This window comes from Salmo salar, chromosome 06 (genome assembly GCF_965601325.2).
Source record: "Salmo salar chromosome 06, fSalSal1, whole genome shotgun sequence".
Taxonomy (NCBI): Eukaryota; Metazoa; Chordata; class Actinopteri; order Salmoniformes; family Salmonidae; genus Salmo; species Salmo salar.
In genome coordinates this window covers 53,312,938-53,328,396 of record NC_138296.1, presented here as the reverse complement: position 1 = coordinate 53,328,396, position 15,459 = coordinate 53,312,938, and the positions used below count along the sequence as shown (strand labels likewise).

Genomic DNA, 15,459 nt, shown 5'->3' with positions numbered 1-15,459 from the left:
ATGGGGAACCTTATTGAGGATAAAACATCTATGTCGACACAATAATGGAAAACTTACCCGCAAGTGATCACTATCTAAGAGAGCTCAGGGAGCAGCTCAGCTCGGAAATTATGAGACACTGCATAGAGGATGCCTAGACAGGGCACTAAAGCATTACTGGACTGAGAGAGCTCTGTTGACTGTGTATGAGGGTCTTCTGTTATGGGGCACTAGGATAGTGATAACATCTACAATGAGAAACAGTGTGCTCTAAAAATCGCCGCTCTTACCTTGTTAGTGGGCTACAAGGCACACTCAGGAAAAACTGCCATCATTTGGTGCCTATGCCTGCTACAAAGAACAACTGTGAAGACAGCCAACAGTTGCACCTACTTGAGGAGGACATACTTACCCTTCCCAGGCAGACTCAGGTGTCTAACTCTGTGACCTGTCAGGTCATACCTGCCTCTGTGAGAACAAGATCAAGCAGAGAAGTGATAAAACCAAAGAGACTTGATCGTTGAGTGACTGAAAGTGACATGTATGAAAGTTTAAAGTGCTGAGGACAGTTCTACAGAAAGAGTTAAGAAAATGACAGTGAAATGTTCACCTGATCTACTGAGCTTTAGTAAAAAGACAGACTAGGAACAGGTCTGGTTTACAAGGGCAGAGTAAAACCCCTTATGACCTGCTGAGACAAAGGTAATATACCCTTTGTTTTCCAGAAAGGGAGATGTGGTGTAATGTTAATGTTGAGCAGTGACATATGAGGGGCTTGAATGTCACAGGGAGGCAGAAGCCTGGACCGTTTTTTGCCAGCATGTGTGTTCAATAAAAGCCTTTTATTACGTTGTATTAAACAGTATACACATACAGAAGCAGTCCGTGTCTTCATAAAGTAACCTACTCCGTAGGAGACAGGCTGCCTTTCAGGCATCATTCAGGGCTGAAATGCCCCACGAGCCGGAAACCATCCTTTCACTGCTTGTGCGTACTCAGTCAGCTGACACACTCAAAGTCATGTGATTGAATTTTTGTAGGCAGATAGCGTGCACACGGTTGCTGGTAAACATCTTGCTGGGTTTGAAACAAAGTTTCTAGTAATTGTATATTATATCCTCGCACGTCCAACATGGCTTGGACAAAGTATCAACTATTTCTTGCGGGTTTAATGCTCACAACCGGCTCTATCAACACGCTATCAGCAAAGTAAGTGAACGCTTCAGTTATGTTGTCCATTGACGTCACGGTGTTTACAATGTAGCCAACGTCTAATGAAATGCGTGTTAGACCGTCAAGATTCGGACTGCAATGTTTTTCATGTTTATTGCACTGTTCCTGGTGAACAGAGTTGTTCCTCAATATATTTGTATCAACAGTTGTCTAAATTGGCGATTCATGGTATCTTTCATTTGGGAAAGGTATATATTTCCACCATCTTTGTAAATACCTTTTCATACAATCAAGCATGGTTGATAATGATATTCTGTAAGTTTAATTACAGGTGTCAGTGTAATGTATGATTACATTTGAAATGGTGAAATTGCTAGACATTAGACAAAATGCCAGACACAAGGAAACCTTACACGTTTGCCTTGCGTCACTGTTGATTCATGTCTTGTCATGTCATGAAATGCAGGACACTGCTGCCTCAGCAAATCACTGGCTTTGTGCCGCAAAACAGACAGACTCTAAATTGACTTCTGTAAATTACAGCAGTTTAACTTATTTTGCTGTCATGCAAAATAGGATGTGGATTGGGGTGACAGGTCGTAGTTCTGCTACTCTGCTTTTTTTATGTCATGTGGAAATGACACCTGATCAACTTTAACATTTTGTCAAAGATGTGGTCTAGTCTGGCAAAAGTCCCTCAGTATGGATACTGTATGTCACACATGGTTGCTCTTGCTCAGTGAAATGAGACAATGTAGCAAATAGAGATCAAGTTTCATCCACTTTTTGGGACTTCTTACCAGAGCAGTCACCTGAAACCAAACCCTTCACTGTATGCGCTTCACTGAGGAGAATGTTATCTTGAGCTGAGAACAGTTGCTTCTTGTGTAGAATTTTTTTACATTTATTTTAGGAGTAATTTGCGAAGACCCTTTGCGTTGATTTGACCAACTGTGTTAATACTTGGCAGTGTGTGAATGTCAAATGTCTTAAGATCAACAGCTACATTTTGTCAATAAACCAGTGGCTCAATCGTGCATAGTTGTGATATGGAGGTCAATCTGCTGATGTGTGAGGGAAAAGGCGGCATCATCAGTTTGTGTGGCACTGTGACTACTACATCCCTTCTATTGAATCAGCAAGGAGAACACTCACATGCCTGTCATGCCTCTACTGATTAGGCCTATTGGACTATAAAAGCCAATAGGTGCTAGTGCTGACCGATTAACTGAAATGTTTGGGATTTTTTAATTTTTAAACATCTATAAAATCATTTGAATTCCATTTTTCTGTGAGCCCGATGTTCAGTTTCTGCAGGGGCGCAACTTTGCTTTTAGAAGTGGGGGGGACATAATTTTGTATTTATTTTTATTTAAAAAAAAAGATATATATATAATTCATCAAGTTGCATAAAAAAGTTGCATAAAAACTCAAAACAGCGTATCGGAATCTGTTCGGTGTGTGTGGAGCAGAGACGAGACTGACGCCTCATGTCCACCCGATGCATCAAACTCATTGCATTCCGGCGGAAGTCATTCATTGTCAATGGAGCAGTCAGTAACGCAATGTTGGGGGTACCGCACTAGGCTGCGCATGCGTTCAATATTTTCAACTCATGTGTTGTTTTACCATACGGTGGTACAAAAGGAAGTACACACACACTCTCCAACTAGCTCGCTTTTAGCTATTTGAAAGTTAAGCACTTGGGCGTCAAGTACGGAAAATGCAGGCTAGACATCTGGCAAACACAATGATGATTTGTTTATTAGGCTGTTCCAAATTGTCCAAAAGATTATATTTATAAACACACTCCTTTTTCTTGATCTTCTTATTGTTGTTGTTATTATTATAAATAATGTAATTATCATTAGTAGGCTTAGTATAGCAGCCTTGTATAACCACCACTGAGCTGTAGGCCTAAAAGCACATCCTGTTTAGTCTTAATACTGTAACTTCCTTAGGCCTATATTTCAATACTTATATAGGCTACTGTATCAATCAATCAATCATTAATTTGTTCATGTCATCATACAGCATTCGAGTCATTCATGATTTGAAATGCAATCAAGCATTTTAGTTTTAGTTCCATTTTGGAAATTGCATTCGCAAATGAATGCGACTGTTTTTAGTCTTTGCTGTAATAAAGGCTTAAAAACAAACTCTCTGGTATGCTTAGTATTTATTTAGTCTTTACATTGTTCCAAATGGTCAGAAATATTATATTGTAATCTATACAGCACCTGTTTGGCACACATAATATGCACGTAGAGCTTGCTCCTCACCTTTTTATTGATCTCCAGTATTTTCTACAGCAAGACAAATGTATTCCACACATCTGACTTTCCCTTTACCTCCTGAGCAGCTAGTAACAATTCCCCCGTTTCAAGTTTATTTGTCATGTCTTCTGCATCCATTTTGCTCTCTTGTGTTAAGGTGTTCAGAGTTTGTTATAATAAATTTATTGATGTGATTATGATATGCCCTATTCGGATGGGATTAGTTTTACTGGGGGAGGTCGGGTAATGTAATTATGTGCATTAGCACAAAACACCATATCTGTAATTTTAGGTGCATCTAAATCTGCTATGTCAGTAATTTCTACATGGCAGTAGAGTAACAATTACAGACAGAATAACCTACTATTTTTTTGGGTGAACTCCAAGGTCCTCCGCTAGTCCCATGTGAATCGACATCCCTGTGTTTTGAGAGAAATGTCTGAGTTTGACAGGTGTTGCTCGCGGTTGGCACAAGAAAGCAATAACTGATTCGATAAATTGAACTAAGTGCTGCACATAGGCTGCATGTAGGCCATTCATATATAGCTTATCAACTTTCACAGTGAATGCTTTTGTGCGTATGAATTGAATATTGATAAATGCATCAGTAAAAAATATTTAGCCTATTTAATGCAACCCTTGCTGTTAATAGATCACAAAGCAGTATACAACTGACAAACATTTGGAAATGTTAAGTTAACTTTCTCATCCATAGCCATTAAACGCATATCAAGTGCAATTTTTGTAAATGTTATTTCAATTTTTTTTAACCATTTTACTTAACTAGGCAAGTCAGTTAAGAACAAATTATTATTTACAATGACAGCCTACCCTGTGCTTCAACAAAGTACTGAGTAAAGGGTCTGAATACTTATGTAAATGTGATGTCAGTTTATTTATTATAAAATAGCAACCAAAAAAATCCAACTGTTTTTGCTTCATCATTATGAGGTATTGATGAGGGGGGGGCTCAAACAATTTGAGCCTTTTTTTTTTTTTTAAGGCTGTAACGAAACAAAATGTGAAAAGTCAAGATGTCTGAATACTTTCTGTATGTACAGTGCATTTGGAAAGAATTCAGATCCCTTGACTTTTTCCACATTTTCTTAAATTACAGCCTTATTCTAAAATGTATTAAATTATGTTTTTTTTCCTCATCAATCTACACACAATACCCCATAATTATCAGGGATCAAGGTAAGACCCAAGTGCAGACTGTGTGAAGTAACAATGTTTATTGTAACAACAGGGGCAAGCAAACGACCGGTCAAAGCAGGCAGGGGTCGATAATCCATAGTAGGAGCAAAGGTAAAGGACAGCAGGCAGGCGGGCTCGGAGTCAGGACAGGCAAGCGTCAAAACCAGGAGGGCCAGAAAAGAGAAACTGGAAAAAGCAGGAGCTGAGACACAAAACACTGGTAGGCTTGAACAAACAAGACGAACTGGCACAGACAGACAGAAAACGACACCTGGAGTGGGTTGAGACAAGCACAAGGACAGGTGAAACAGATCAGGGCGTGACAATAATGACAAAGCAAAAACAGGATTTTTGGCAAATTTATTAGAAATAATTACATAAGTATTCAGACCCTTTACTCAGTACTTTGTTGAAGCACCTTTGGCAGCGATTACTGCCTTGAGTCGTCTTGGGTATGACGCTACAAGCTTGGCACACCTGTATTTGGGGAGTTTCTCTCATTGTTCTCTGCAGATCCTCTCAAGCTCTGTCAGGTTGGAAGGGGAGCGTCGCTGCACAGCTCCAGAGATGTTCAATCAGATTCAAGTCCGGGCTCTGGCTGGGGCACTCAAGGACATTGAGACTTGTCCCAAAGCCACTCCTGCGTTGTCTTGGCTGTGTGCTTAGGGTCGTTGTCCTGTTGGAAGGTGAATCTTCGCTGAGGTCCTGAGCACTCTGGAGCAAGTTTTCATCAAGGATCTCTCTGTACTTTGCTCTGTTCATCTTTCTCTCAATCCTTTCTAGTCTCCCAGTCCCTGCCACTGAAAAACATCCCCACAGCATGATGCTGCTATCACCATGCTTCACCGTAGAGATGGTGCCATGTTTCCTCCAGATGTGACGCTTGGCATTCAGGCCAAAGAGTTAATCTTGGTTTCATCAGACCAGAGAATCTTGTTTCTCATGGTTTGAGATGCCTTTAGGCAAACTCCAAGTGGGCTGTCATGTGCCTTTTACTAAGGAGTGGCTACCGTCTGGCCATTCTACCATAAAGGCCTGATTTGGTGGAGTGCTCCAGAGATGGTTGTCCTTCTGGAAGGCTCTTCCATCTCCATAGAGGAACTCTGGAGCTCTGTCAGAGTGACCATTGGGTACTTGGTCACCTCCCTCACCAAGACCCTTCTACCCTGATTGCTCAGTTTGGCCACGTGGCCAGCTCTAGGAAGAGTCTTGGTGGTTCCAAACTTCTTCCATTTAAGAATGATGGAGGCAACTGTGTTCTTTGCGTCCTTCAATGCTGCAGATATGTTTTGGTACCCTTCCCCAGATCTGTGCCATGACCCAATCCTGTCTCTGAGCTCTTTCTTTCGACCTCATGGCTTGGTTTTTGCTCTGCCATGCACTGTCAACTGTGCGATCTTAAATAGAGAGGTGTGTGTGCCTTTCCAAATCATGTCCTATCAATTGAATTTACCATAGGTGGACTCCAATCAAGTGGTAGAAACATATCAAGGATGATCAATGGAAACAGGATGCACCTGAGCTCAATTTCGAGTCTTATAGCAAAGGGTCTGAATACTTATGTAAATACATTTTATTTTATGTTTTTATACATTTGAAAAAAAAATATTAAAACCTGTTTTCGCTTTGTCATTATGGGGTATTGTTTAGATTGATGAGGAAAAATAATAATTAAATCAATTTTAGAAAACTTGTGTAATGTAACAAAATGTGGAAAAAGTCAAGGGGTCTGAATACTTTCCGAATGTACAACATTTGTGTGTCTGTAGCTTTTTCACTCATCATTATTTCCGATTCATTCAGGATTATCTGTAGTCATGGGAGCATCCACATTAATGTAGAAGTATTTATAAACATTCTATTTTTATTTACAATAAAAGTGACTCCAAAATGACGCTATATTATTTACCATTATTTTGTCCCCAATAGAAATTAATCTGAAACCAAAACAAACAACAAATACGTTGGTAGTTACTGTCTTGACCCATCGCTGCAACTCCCATATGGACTCGGGAGAGGCGAAGGTCGAGTGCCATGCGTCCTCTGAAACACAACCCTGCCAAGCCGCACTGCTTCTTGACACACTGCTCACATAACCCGAAAGCCAGCCACACCAACGTGTCGGAGGAAACACTGTCCAACTGGCCAGGTCAGCTTGCAGGCACCCGGCCCGCAACAAGGAGTTGCTAGAGCGCGATGGGACAAGGAAATCCTGGCCGGCTAAACCCTCCCCTAACCCGGACGATGCTAGGCCAATTGTGCGCCGCCTCATGTGTCTCCCGGTCAAGGCCGGCTGTGATACAGCATGGGATCGAACCTGGGGCTGTAGTGTCACCTCAAGCACTGCGATGCAGTGCCTTAGACCGCTGCGCCACTCGGGAGACCTGGTGACATTCTTGAGCAAACTTAATCAACATTCTCTTCTCCCCCAGATGGGCTGACATGTTCTCCGCAAAGGGTTGTAAAGACTCCCCTGAACACGGATTCGCCCACCCATTTGTACAGGTACAGTCTTTCAAATAAAAATACATAGTGTGTAAGCTAAGACCTAAATGAATCACTTGTCTTTATCAACATTTTGAATGGATTAAATGTGTCATTGTTTTTTTTTTCTTGCTCAGTGTCTGTCACTCGTACCCCCTGCCTCCCCTCTCTCTCCTTCTGACTCCCCTCTCTCTCCTTCTGCCCCTCTGCCTCCCCTCGCTCTCTCCTTCTACCCATCTGCCTCCCCTCCCCTCGCTCTCTCCTTCTACCCCTCTGCCTCCCCTCGCTCTCTCCTTCTACCCCTCTGCCTCCCCTCGTTCTCTCCTTCTTCCCCTCTGCCTCTGCTCTCTAGGCCGTAGGGATGTTCCTGGGGGAGCTCAGTTGCCTGGCTGTCTTCCACATGCTGCTTTGTCACGACAGACGGAGACCAGAGCCCAAGATGAACACGGGCCAGAGCTTCAACCCCCTCCTTTTCCTTTCCCCTGCCCTCTGTGACATGACCGCTACCTCCATCATGTATGTTGGTACGTGACCCTGACATCCAGGATATTTATCTTCATTTGGTATTGCAGTGGGCTCCAGAGTTTCTGGGCATGTTGCTCGTTGCTTGAGCCGCCATTTAATTCCCTGACACCTTACATAAAATATGTACCAAAAAGGGCTTCCAAGTTCTATTCTTCAAAAGTATTTTTCAAAAACTGCAAGGAAGTCAAAATGATCTGTAACGTTATGGTCAGAGACACAATTACAAACACATTTTTCCATTGAACTTTAAGTTCCTGTGATGTATCTCTTCCATTTTATTAAGGAACTGGAACACAATATCCAAGAACTCTAGATTGTCATAGTGAAAGTTTGTGCTGACTGCCTGCAGACCTGGGTTCAAATAGTATTTGCTTTCTTTTGCCTGGAACTAATTGCCAGTTGAACCAATTGAATAGTCACAAAGTGCAACTGCTGCCCATTTGCCACTCCGGGCAGACATTGAAACAAGAAATCTTATTTACATTTTAGTAATTTAGCAGACACTCTTGTCCAGAGCGACTTAAAGGAGCAATTAGTGTTAAGTACCTTTCACTTAGTCGGCTCAGGAATTCAAACCAGCAACGTTTCGGTTACTGGCACAGCGCTATTAACCGCTAGGATACCTGCTGCCCTATTTGAACCAAGCTCTGTCTGTGACCCTCTGACTCTCTTCCCCAGCCCTGAACATGACGAGCGCCTCCAGCTTCCAGATGTTGCGCGGGGCAGTGATCATCTTCACAGGCCTGCTGTCGGTGGCCTTCTTAGGGCGCCGCCTGGTAGCCAGTCAGTGGACAGGCATCCTCATCACCATCCTGGGCCTGATAGTGGTGGGCCTGGCTGACTTCATGAGCGGACACAAGGACGACTCTCACAAACTTAGCGAGGTCATCACTGGTAAGGTAGAGAGAATGGTGGGTTGGAAGGGGATACTTGTAGTAGCAAGGGTAGGACTGTTACAACACAATGAGTATGGTTACATTCACACAATAATATGATTATTGTGAATAGTCAGATTAATATAATAGTTTGATTTTAAAAGTTTACATGCTTTGCAAGAAGAACAGTTTCCTTAATCCTGTTTACATGGACACATCGGAAATCAGGCTACCTGATGGGACTTCGATAAATGCAGAAAATCACCAATCAAAATAAACATTCTACCACAGCGAACATGTTATTTTTGTGAAGCCTATTTGAGTCCGAGTTCGGACATATGAAGTTTGTATGAGAAAACTATTTCAAAGATGAATACATCCAGTTTTTCCAAACTCAATATACTTGTGCAAAAGAAGGAAGCTTGCGTGGGTTGTGTGCACATCAAATACATGTAAAAATTGCCTACATCAAGCCAACAAATAAAAACATTGCAGCCCACAGGTATAAAATATCCTATAAATCACATTGGCTATGCATGGCCTGTCTGCAAGGAACTTGAACATTGTATCAACGTTTAACTTGGGTCCGGCCTGAAGCTCATGCTATCAAACTTGCAACATTGTATGAAATATTCTGGGCCCTTAGAGTTTCCTGTGCCAGTGAGCTCCAGACAGACAGACACAGCTGTAGGCTATTTGCACAAGATATAAGAAGTAATCAGGTAGGCCTTTTTTATGACATTTTACCAGATCAGAACATACCATTTTTTTCCCCTTTCATGCTGAGTGGTTATCAAAAGGGAGAGCTGGAAAGTATTTTCAAATAGGCTACGTTGAGGAACTATTGTCATTCTCAATGGATGTAAAAATAGACTTAGTTGACTTGCTTTTTGAGGAAAAGAAAAAATGACTCCGCAGTGATGGTGAGTTAAGACAATCAGAAATAGTATCAGATTGCCAAATGGGCACATTTATAAGCCTACATTTGTGCGCAGGCCGGGTAGTCTAGGCCCAGGTCCATGCATAATCAGGTGTGTGTCCTTACTCAAGATTGACAGGAGCGCTCCAAACAAAAGAAAATGAATAAATTGACAACTCATAAATGGAATAAAATAAACAAACTTTTTCCTCACAAGTGTAGCCCTGGTATATATTTGCTGCTGCTCGACTAAAAATAAATCTTGATCAAACAATCGACCAGTCAACTAAATAGTGTCAGCCCTACTCTGCCTACTGCTATAATCAGTTTAATCTCAAATGATTATTGTGCATTAAAACATACTCATTGTTAAGAGGATAATGAGTGGGCACTTACAGTGACAAAGGTAGGGCCCTGTTCGAATACTCTTAGAACAGTGTTTACCAACCGCTGTCTTAGAATATATCTTTCCCTCCTTCCTCACTTGAATTAATTACGATCAAACTTATGATTGGATAGTTGAAAGCAAGCTTTACAGAGCAGTTATTTCACCAGTCCAGTCACATCTGATCAGTGATTACCTCAAGGAAAATGGGATGGATACATTTGAATGGTATTCAAACAGGGCCAACGACTGAGTTGGAGTCTTGACTTTTCATTATTTAGATTTTGCTTCTACAGAGACTGGTTTTCCTACACCATCAACATCTTGCTAAAATAAATGCCCAATGAGGAACTGCCGTGCAAAGGCCTTACCCATCTCTTCTAACCCTAAGGTGACCTTCTGATCATCATGGCCCAGGTCATTGCTGCTGTCCAGATGGTTCTGGAGGAGAAGTTTGTCTACAAGCACGATGTTCATCCTCTACGGGCAGTGGGCACTGAAGGTACGGTACAGTGAACATACTGTATACATTTACGGCTGTGTGCATTTGGTTAATGTATAACTCCATGATGTACAGAATGTAACAATGGTGTTTGTAAGCTTCACTCTCAAAGCTGTACAGTCTTAAGAAACACAAGCATAATAATCAGATGTGTAGGTTGTACTTAATGACCTATTTAACCATTTCTGTTCATTTATTTCAGCAGAAAAAAATGTCTGTCACCATTTCGTACTTAAGATGGTGCTAATGTTTGTAGATCATTACGTACTGTACATTATTTATAATGTGAGATACCTGGAGAAAATCAGACCTCTGGAGAATTTTTGTTTTTTATGGTCCTCCATTCAGTAAAATACACTGCTCAAAAAAATTAAGGGAACACTAAAATAACACATCCTAGATCTGAATGAATGAAATAATCTTATTAAATACTTTTTTCTTTACATAGTTGAATGTGCTGACAACAAAATCACACAAAAATAATCAATGGAAATCCAATTTATCAACCCATGGAGGTCTGGATTTGGAGTCACGCTCAAAATTAAAGTGGAAAACCACACTACAGGCTGATCCAACTTTGATGTAATGTCCTTAAAACAAGTCAAAATGAGGCTCAGTAGTGTGTATGACCTCCCTACAACGCATGGGCATGCTCCTGATGAGGTGGCGGATGGTCTCCTGAGGGATCTCCTCCCAGACCTGGACTAAAGCATCCGCCAACTCCTGGACAGTCTGTGGTTCAACGTGGCGTTGGTGGATGGAGCGAGACATGATGTCCCAGATGTGCTCAATTGGATTCAGGTCTGGGGAACGGGTGGGCCAGTCCATAGCATCAATGCCTTCCTCTTGCAGGAACTGCTGACACACTCCAGCCACATGAGGTCTAGCATTGTCTTGCATTAGGAGGAACCCAGGGCCAACCGCACCAGCATATGGTCTCACAAGGGGTCTGAGGATCTCATCTCGGTACCTAATGGCAGTCAGGCTACCTCTAGCGAGCACATGGAGGGCTGTGCGGCCCCCCAAAGAAATGCCACCCCACACCATGACTGACCCACTGCCAAACCGGTCATGCTGGAGGATGTTGCAGGCAGCGTTCTCCACGGCGTCTCCAGACTCTGTCACGTCTGTCACATGTGCTCAGTGTGAACCTGCTTTCATCTGTGAAGAGGCGAATTTGCCAATCTTGGTGTTCTCTGGCAAATGCCAAACGTCCTGCACGGTGTTGGGCTGTAAGCACAACCCCCACCTGTGGACGTCGGGCCCTCATACCACCCTCATGGACTCTGTTTCTGACAGTTTGAGCAGACACATGCACATTTGTGGCCTGCTGGAGGTCATTTTGCAGGGCTCTGGCAGTGCTCCTCCTGCTCCTCCTTGCACAAAGGCGGAGGTAGCGGTCCTGCTGCTGGGTTGTTGCCCTCCTACGGCCTCCTCCACGTCTCCTGACGTACTGGCCTGTCTCCTGGTAGTGCCTCCATGCTCTGGACACTACGCTGACAGACACAGCAAACCTTCTTGCCACAGCTCGCATTGATGTGCCATCCTGGATGAGCTGCACTACCTGAGCCACTTGTGTGGGTTGTAGACTCCGTCTCAAGCTACCACTAGAGTGAAAGCACCGCCAGCATTCAAAAGTGACCAAAACATCAGCCAGGAAGCATAGGAACTGAGAAGTGGTCTGTGGTCACCACCTGCACAACCACTCCTTTATTGGGGGTGTCTTGCTAATTGCCTATAATTTCCACCTGTTGTCTATTCCATTTGCACAACAGCATGTGAAATGTATTGTCACTCAGTGTTGCTTCCTAATTGGACAGTTTGATTTCACAGAAATGTGATTGACTTGGAGTTACATTGTGTTGTTTAAGTGTTCCCTTTATTTTTTTGAGCAGTATATATTGGCTCTCCCTGAACTCTTGGGAAAAAAACAAGTTCCCATCTCCTATACCCAAAATAATAATTAAAACATAAAGGACAGACCAGAACCTTAGATATGCAGAAACTAATTTTGTAAGCATTACATGGCGAAGTGCCACTGTACACAGCACAGCCATTGGTTAGGCAGCAAAAAAGGGTTTACATCAGCAAGAGCAGGGCAGGCCAGGGCTCATGATTGGGAACACCTATCCATTGCAGTGTGTAAATCAGTGTAGCCTAGTTTTATATACACCATCCCAGCAGTGCAAAAACTGAGGAAGTACATTTTCTTAGAAATATAACTTTGCCCTGTCCTTCTCTGAGCATGCTCTTCATATAGCCTAGGCCTAAAGTTTATAGTATAGGCTATTGATCATTTGATTGAGGCCACACTAGGTGCACTTGATATTGCGCGCCCGCAGAGAATCAGGGATGAGGAGCAGCATTGGGCACACATCGAGAAATAATAACCAACACATTCTCAAACACTGAGCAATATGACATTTAATCGATTATAAATTACATGACCCTCCCCTGGACTAAATAAAACAATACTAAACCCTCCCCCTAACTGAAATTGGAAAAGCACGACCCTCCATTTTCTTCCAGGTAACAATTGTGTACATTTTGACCGCTCCCTTAGTAATTCACCCTGTCTCCATTAATTTCCACCCTTCTTCTCCTCCATTCTCCAGGGTTCTTTGGCTTCTTCATCCTCTCGCTCCTCCTCATCCCCTTTTTCTACATCCCGGTGGGCAGCTTCAGCAACAACCCCCGCCATGTCCTTGAGGACGCGCTGGATGCCTTCTGCCAGATCAGCCACAACCCCATGATCATCCTGGCGTTGCTCGGTAATACAGTGTCCATCGCCTTCTTCAACTTTGCCGGCATCTCTGTCACCAAGGAGATCAGTGCCACCACGCGCATGGTGCTGGACAGCCTGCGCACTGTGGTCATCTGGGTGGTCAGTCTGGCTCTGGGCTGGGAGCAGTTCCATGGGTTACAGGTGTTGGGTTTCATTGTGCTGTTGGTGGGTGCGGCACTGTATAATGGGCTTCATCGCCCCCTGCTAGCAAGGATTCTGTGCTGCGCCAGCGTTGAGGAGGAGGAAGTCAACCCAGTGGAGAGGACGAGCTTGCTGGACGAGGGAAGGGTGCAGGAAGAGGGCTAACTGACCTGAAGTGATGACCTCGCAACATGCTGAAAGTGTGTGTGTATGACATGTAGATAACATAACCCTGTCGTACTCCACACCATGCGTGTATGACATAAAGACAACACATTTCTCAGATAACTGTACATGACAATATCTTAAAACTGTTGTTAACTCCTGGTTGTAAATTCTAGGTGACATATGTTGATAGGATCTTGGACTAGCCCCCCTCAAGGCTTGTTGCAGCATCGGTTAAATGTGTCAGTGGTGGGAGGCATTTTATAAATCCACAAAAGTTAACCATAACATTGTTTGATAGAGTGCGCTACTGTGATCATTGATACAGTGGCTTGCAAAAGTATTCATCCCGTTGGCATTTTTCAAATTTTGTTGCCTTACAAAAAAAATAGATTTTTGGGGGGTTTGTATCATTTGAATTACACAACATGCCTACCCCTTTGAAGATGTAAAATATTTTCTCTGAAACAAACAGGATATTAGACAAACAGAACTTGAGTGTACATAACTATTCACCCCCCCCCCCCCCCCCCCCCCCCCCAAGTCAATACTTTGTAGAGCCACCTTTTGCAGCAAGTCTTTTAGGGTATGTCTCTATAAGCTTGGCACATCTAGCCACTGGGATTTTTGCCCATTGTTCAAGGCAAAACTGCTCCAGCTCTTTCAAGTTGGATGGGTTCCACTGGTGTACAGCAAACTTTAAGTGATACCACAGATTCTCAATTGGATTGAGGTCTGTGCTATGACTAGGCCATTCCAAGACATGTAAATGTTTCCCCTTAAACCACTCGAGTGTTGCTTTAGCAGTATGCTTAGGGTCATGTCCTGCTGGAAGGTCAACCTCCGTCCCAGTCTCAAATCTCTGGAAGACTGAAACAGGATTTTTTTTCTCTAAGCAATGGCTTTTTTTTGCCACTCTTCTGTAAAGCCCAGCTCTGTGGAGTGTAAGGCTTAAAGTGGTCCTATGGACAGATAGTCCAGTCTCTGCTGTGAAGCTTTGCAGCTCCTTCAGGGTTATCTTTGATCTCTTTGTTGCCTCTCAGATTAATATCCTCCGTGCCTGGTCTGTGAGTTTTGGTGGGCGGCCCTCTCTTGGCAGGTTTGTTCTGGTGCCATATTCTTTCCATTTTTAATAACGGATCTAATGGTGCTCCGTGGGATGTTCAAAGTTTCTGATATTTTTTTATAACCCAACCCTGATCTGTACATTCCACAACTTTGTCCCTGACCTGTTTGGAGAGCTCCTTGGTCTTCATGGTGCCACTTGCTTGGTGGTGCCCCTTGCTTAGTGGTGTTGCAGACTCTGGGGCCTTTCAGAACAGGTGTATATACAGTGGGGGGGAAAAGTATTTGATCCCCTGCTGATTTTGTATGTTTGCCCACTGACAAAGAAATGATCAGTCTATAATTTTAATGTTCGGTTTATTTGAACAGTGAGAGACAGAATAACAACAAAAATATCGAGAAAAACGCATGTCAAAAATGTTATAAATTGATTTGCATTTTAATGAGGGAAATAAGTATTTGACCCCCTCTCAATCAGAAAGATTTCTGGCTCCCAGGTGTCTTTTATACAGGTAACGAGCTGAGATTAGGAGCACACTCTTAAAGGGAGTGCTCCTAACCGCAACTTGATACCTGTATAAAAGAAGTGCTCCTAATCTCAGCTTGTTTTCTGTATTAAAGACACCTGTCCACAGAAGCAATCAATCAATCAGATTCCAAACTCTCCACCATGGCCAAGACCAAAGAGCTCTCCAAGGATGTCAGGGACAAGATTTTAGACCTACACAAGGCTGGAATGGGCTACAAGACCATCGCCAAGCAGCTTGGTGAGAAGGTGACAACATTTGGTGCGATTATTTGCAAATGGAAGAAACACAAAAGAACTGTCAATATCCCTCGGCCTGGGGCTCCATGCAAGATCTCACCTCGTGGAGTTGCAATGATCATGAGAACGGGGAGGAATCAGCCCAGAACTACACGGGAGGAACTTGTCAATGATCTCAAGGCAGCTGGGACCATAGTCACCAAGAAAACAATTGGTAACACA

The 15,459-nt window shown here is 43.0% G+C and overlaps 1 protein-coding gene across 1 annotated transcript; it reads left to right on the top strand.

The window, feature by feature from the left end:
* Positions 1–996: 996 nt before the first annotated feature.
* LOC106607587 (solute carrier family 35 member F6) lies at positions 997–13,935 on the top strand. Its single transcript, XM_014204669.3, has 6 exons — positions 997–1,188; positions 7,058–7,130; positions 7,462–7,633; positions 8,313–8,528; positions 10,205–10,315; positions 12,931–13,935. Exons 1-6 carry the CDS (start codon positions 1,112–1,114, stop codon positions 13,404–13,406), a joined length of 1,125 nt encoding a protein of 374 aa, XP_014060144.2. The 5' UTR covers positions 997–1,111; the 3' UTR covers positions 13,407–13,935.
* Positions 13,936–15,459: the final 1,524 nt, after the last annotated feature.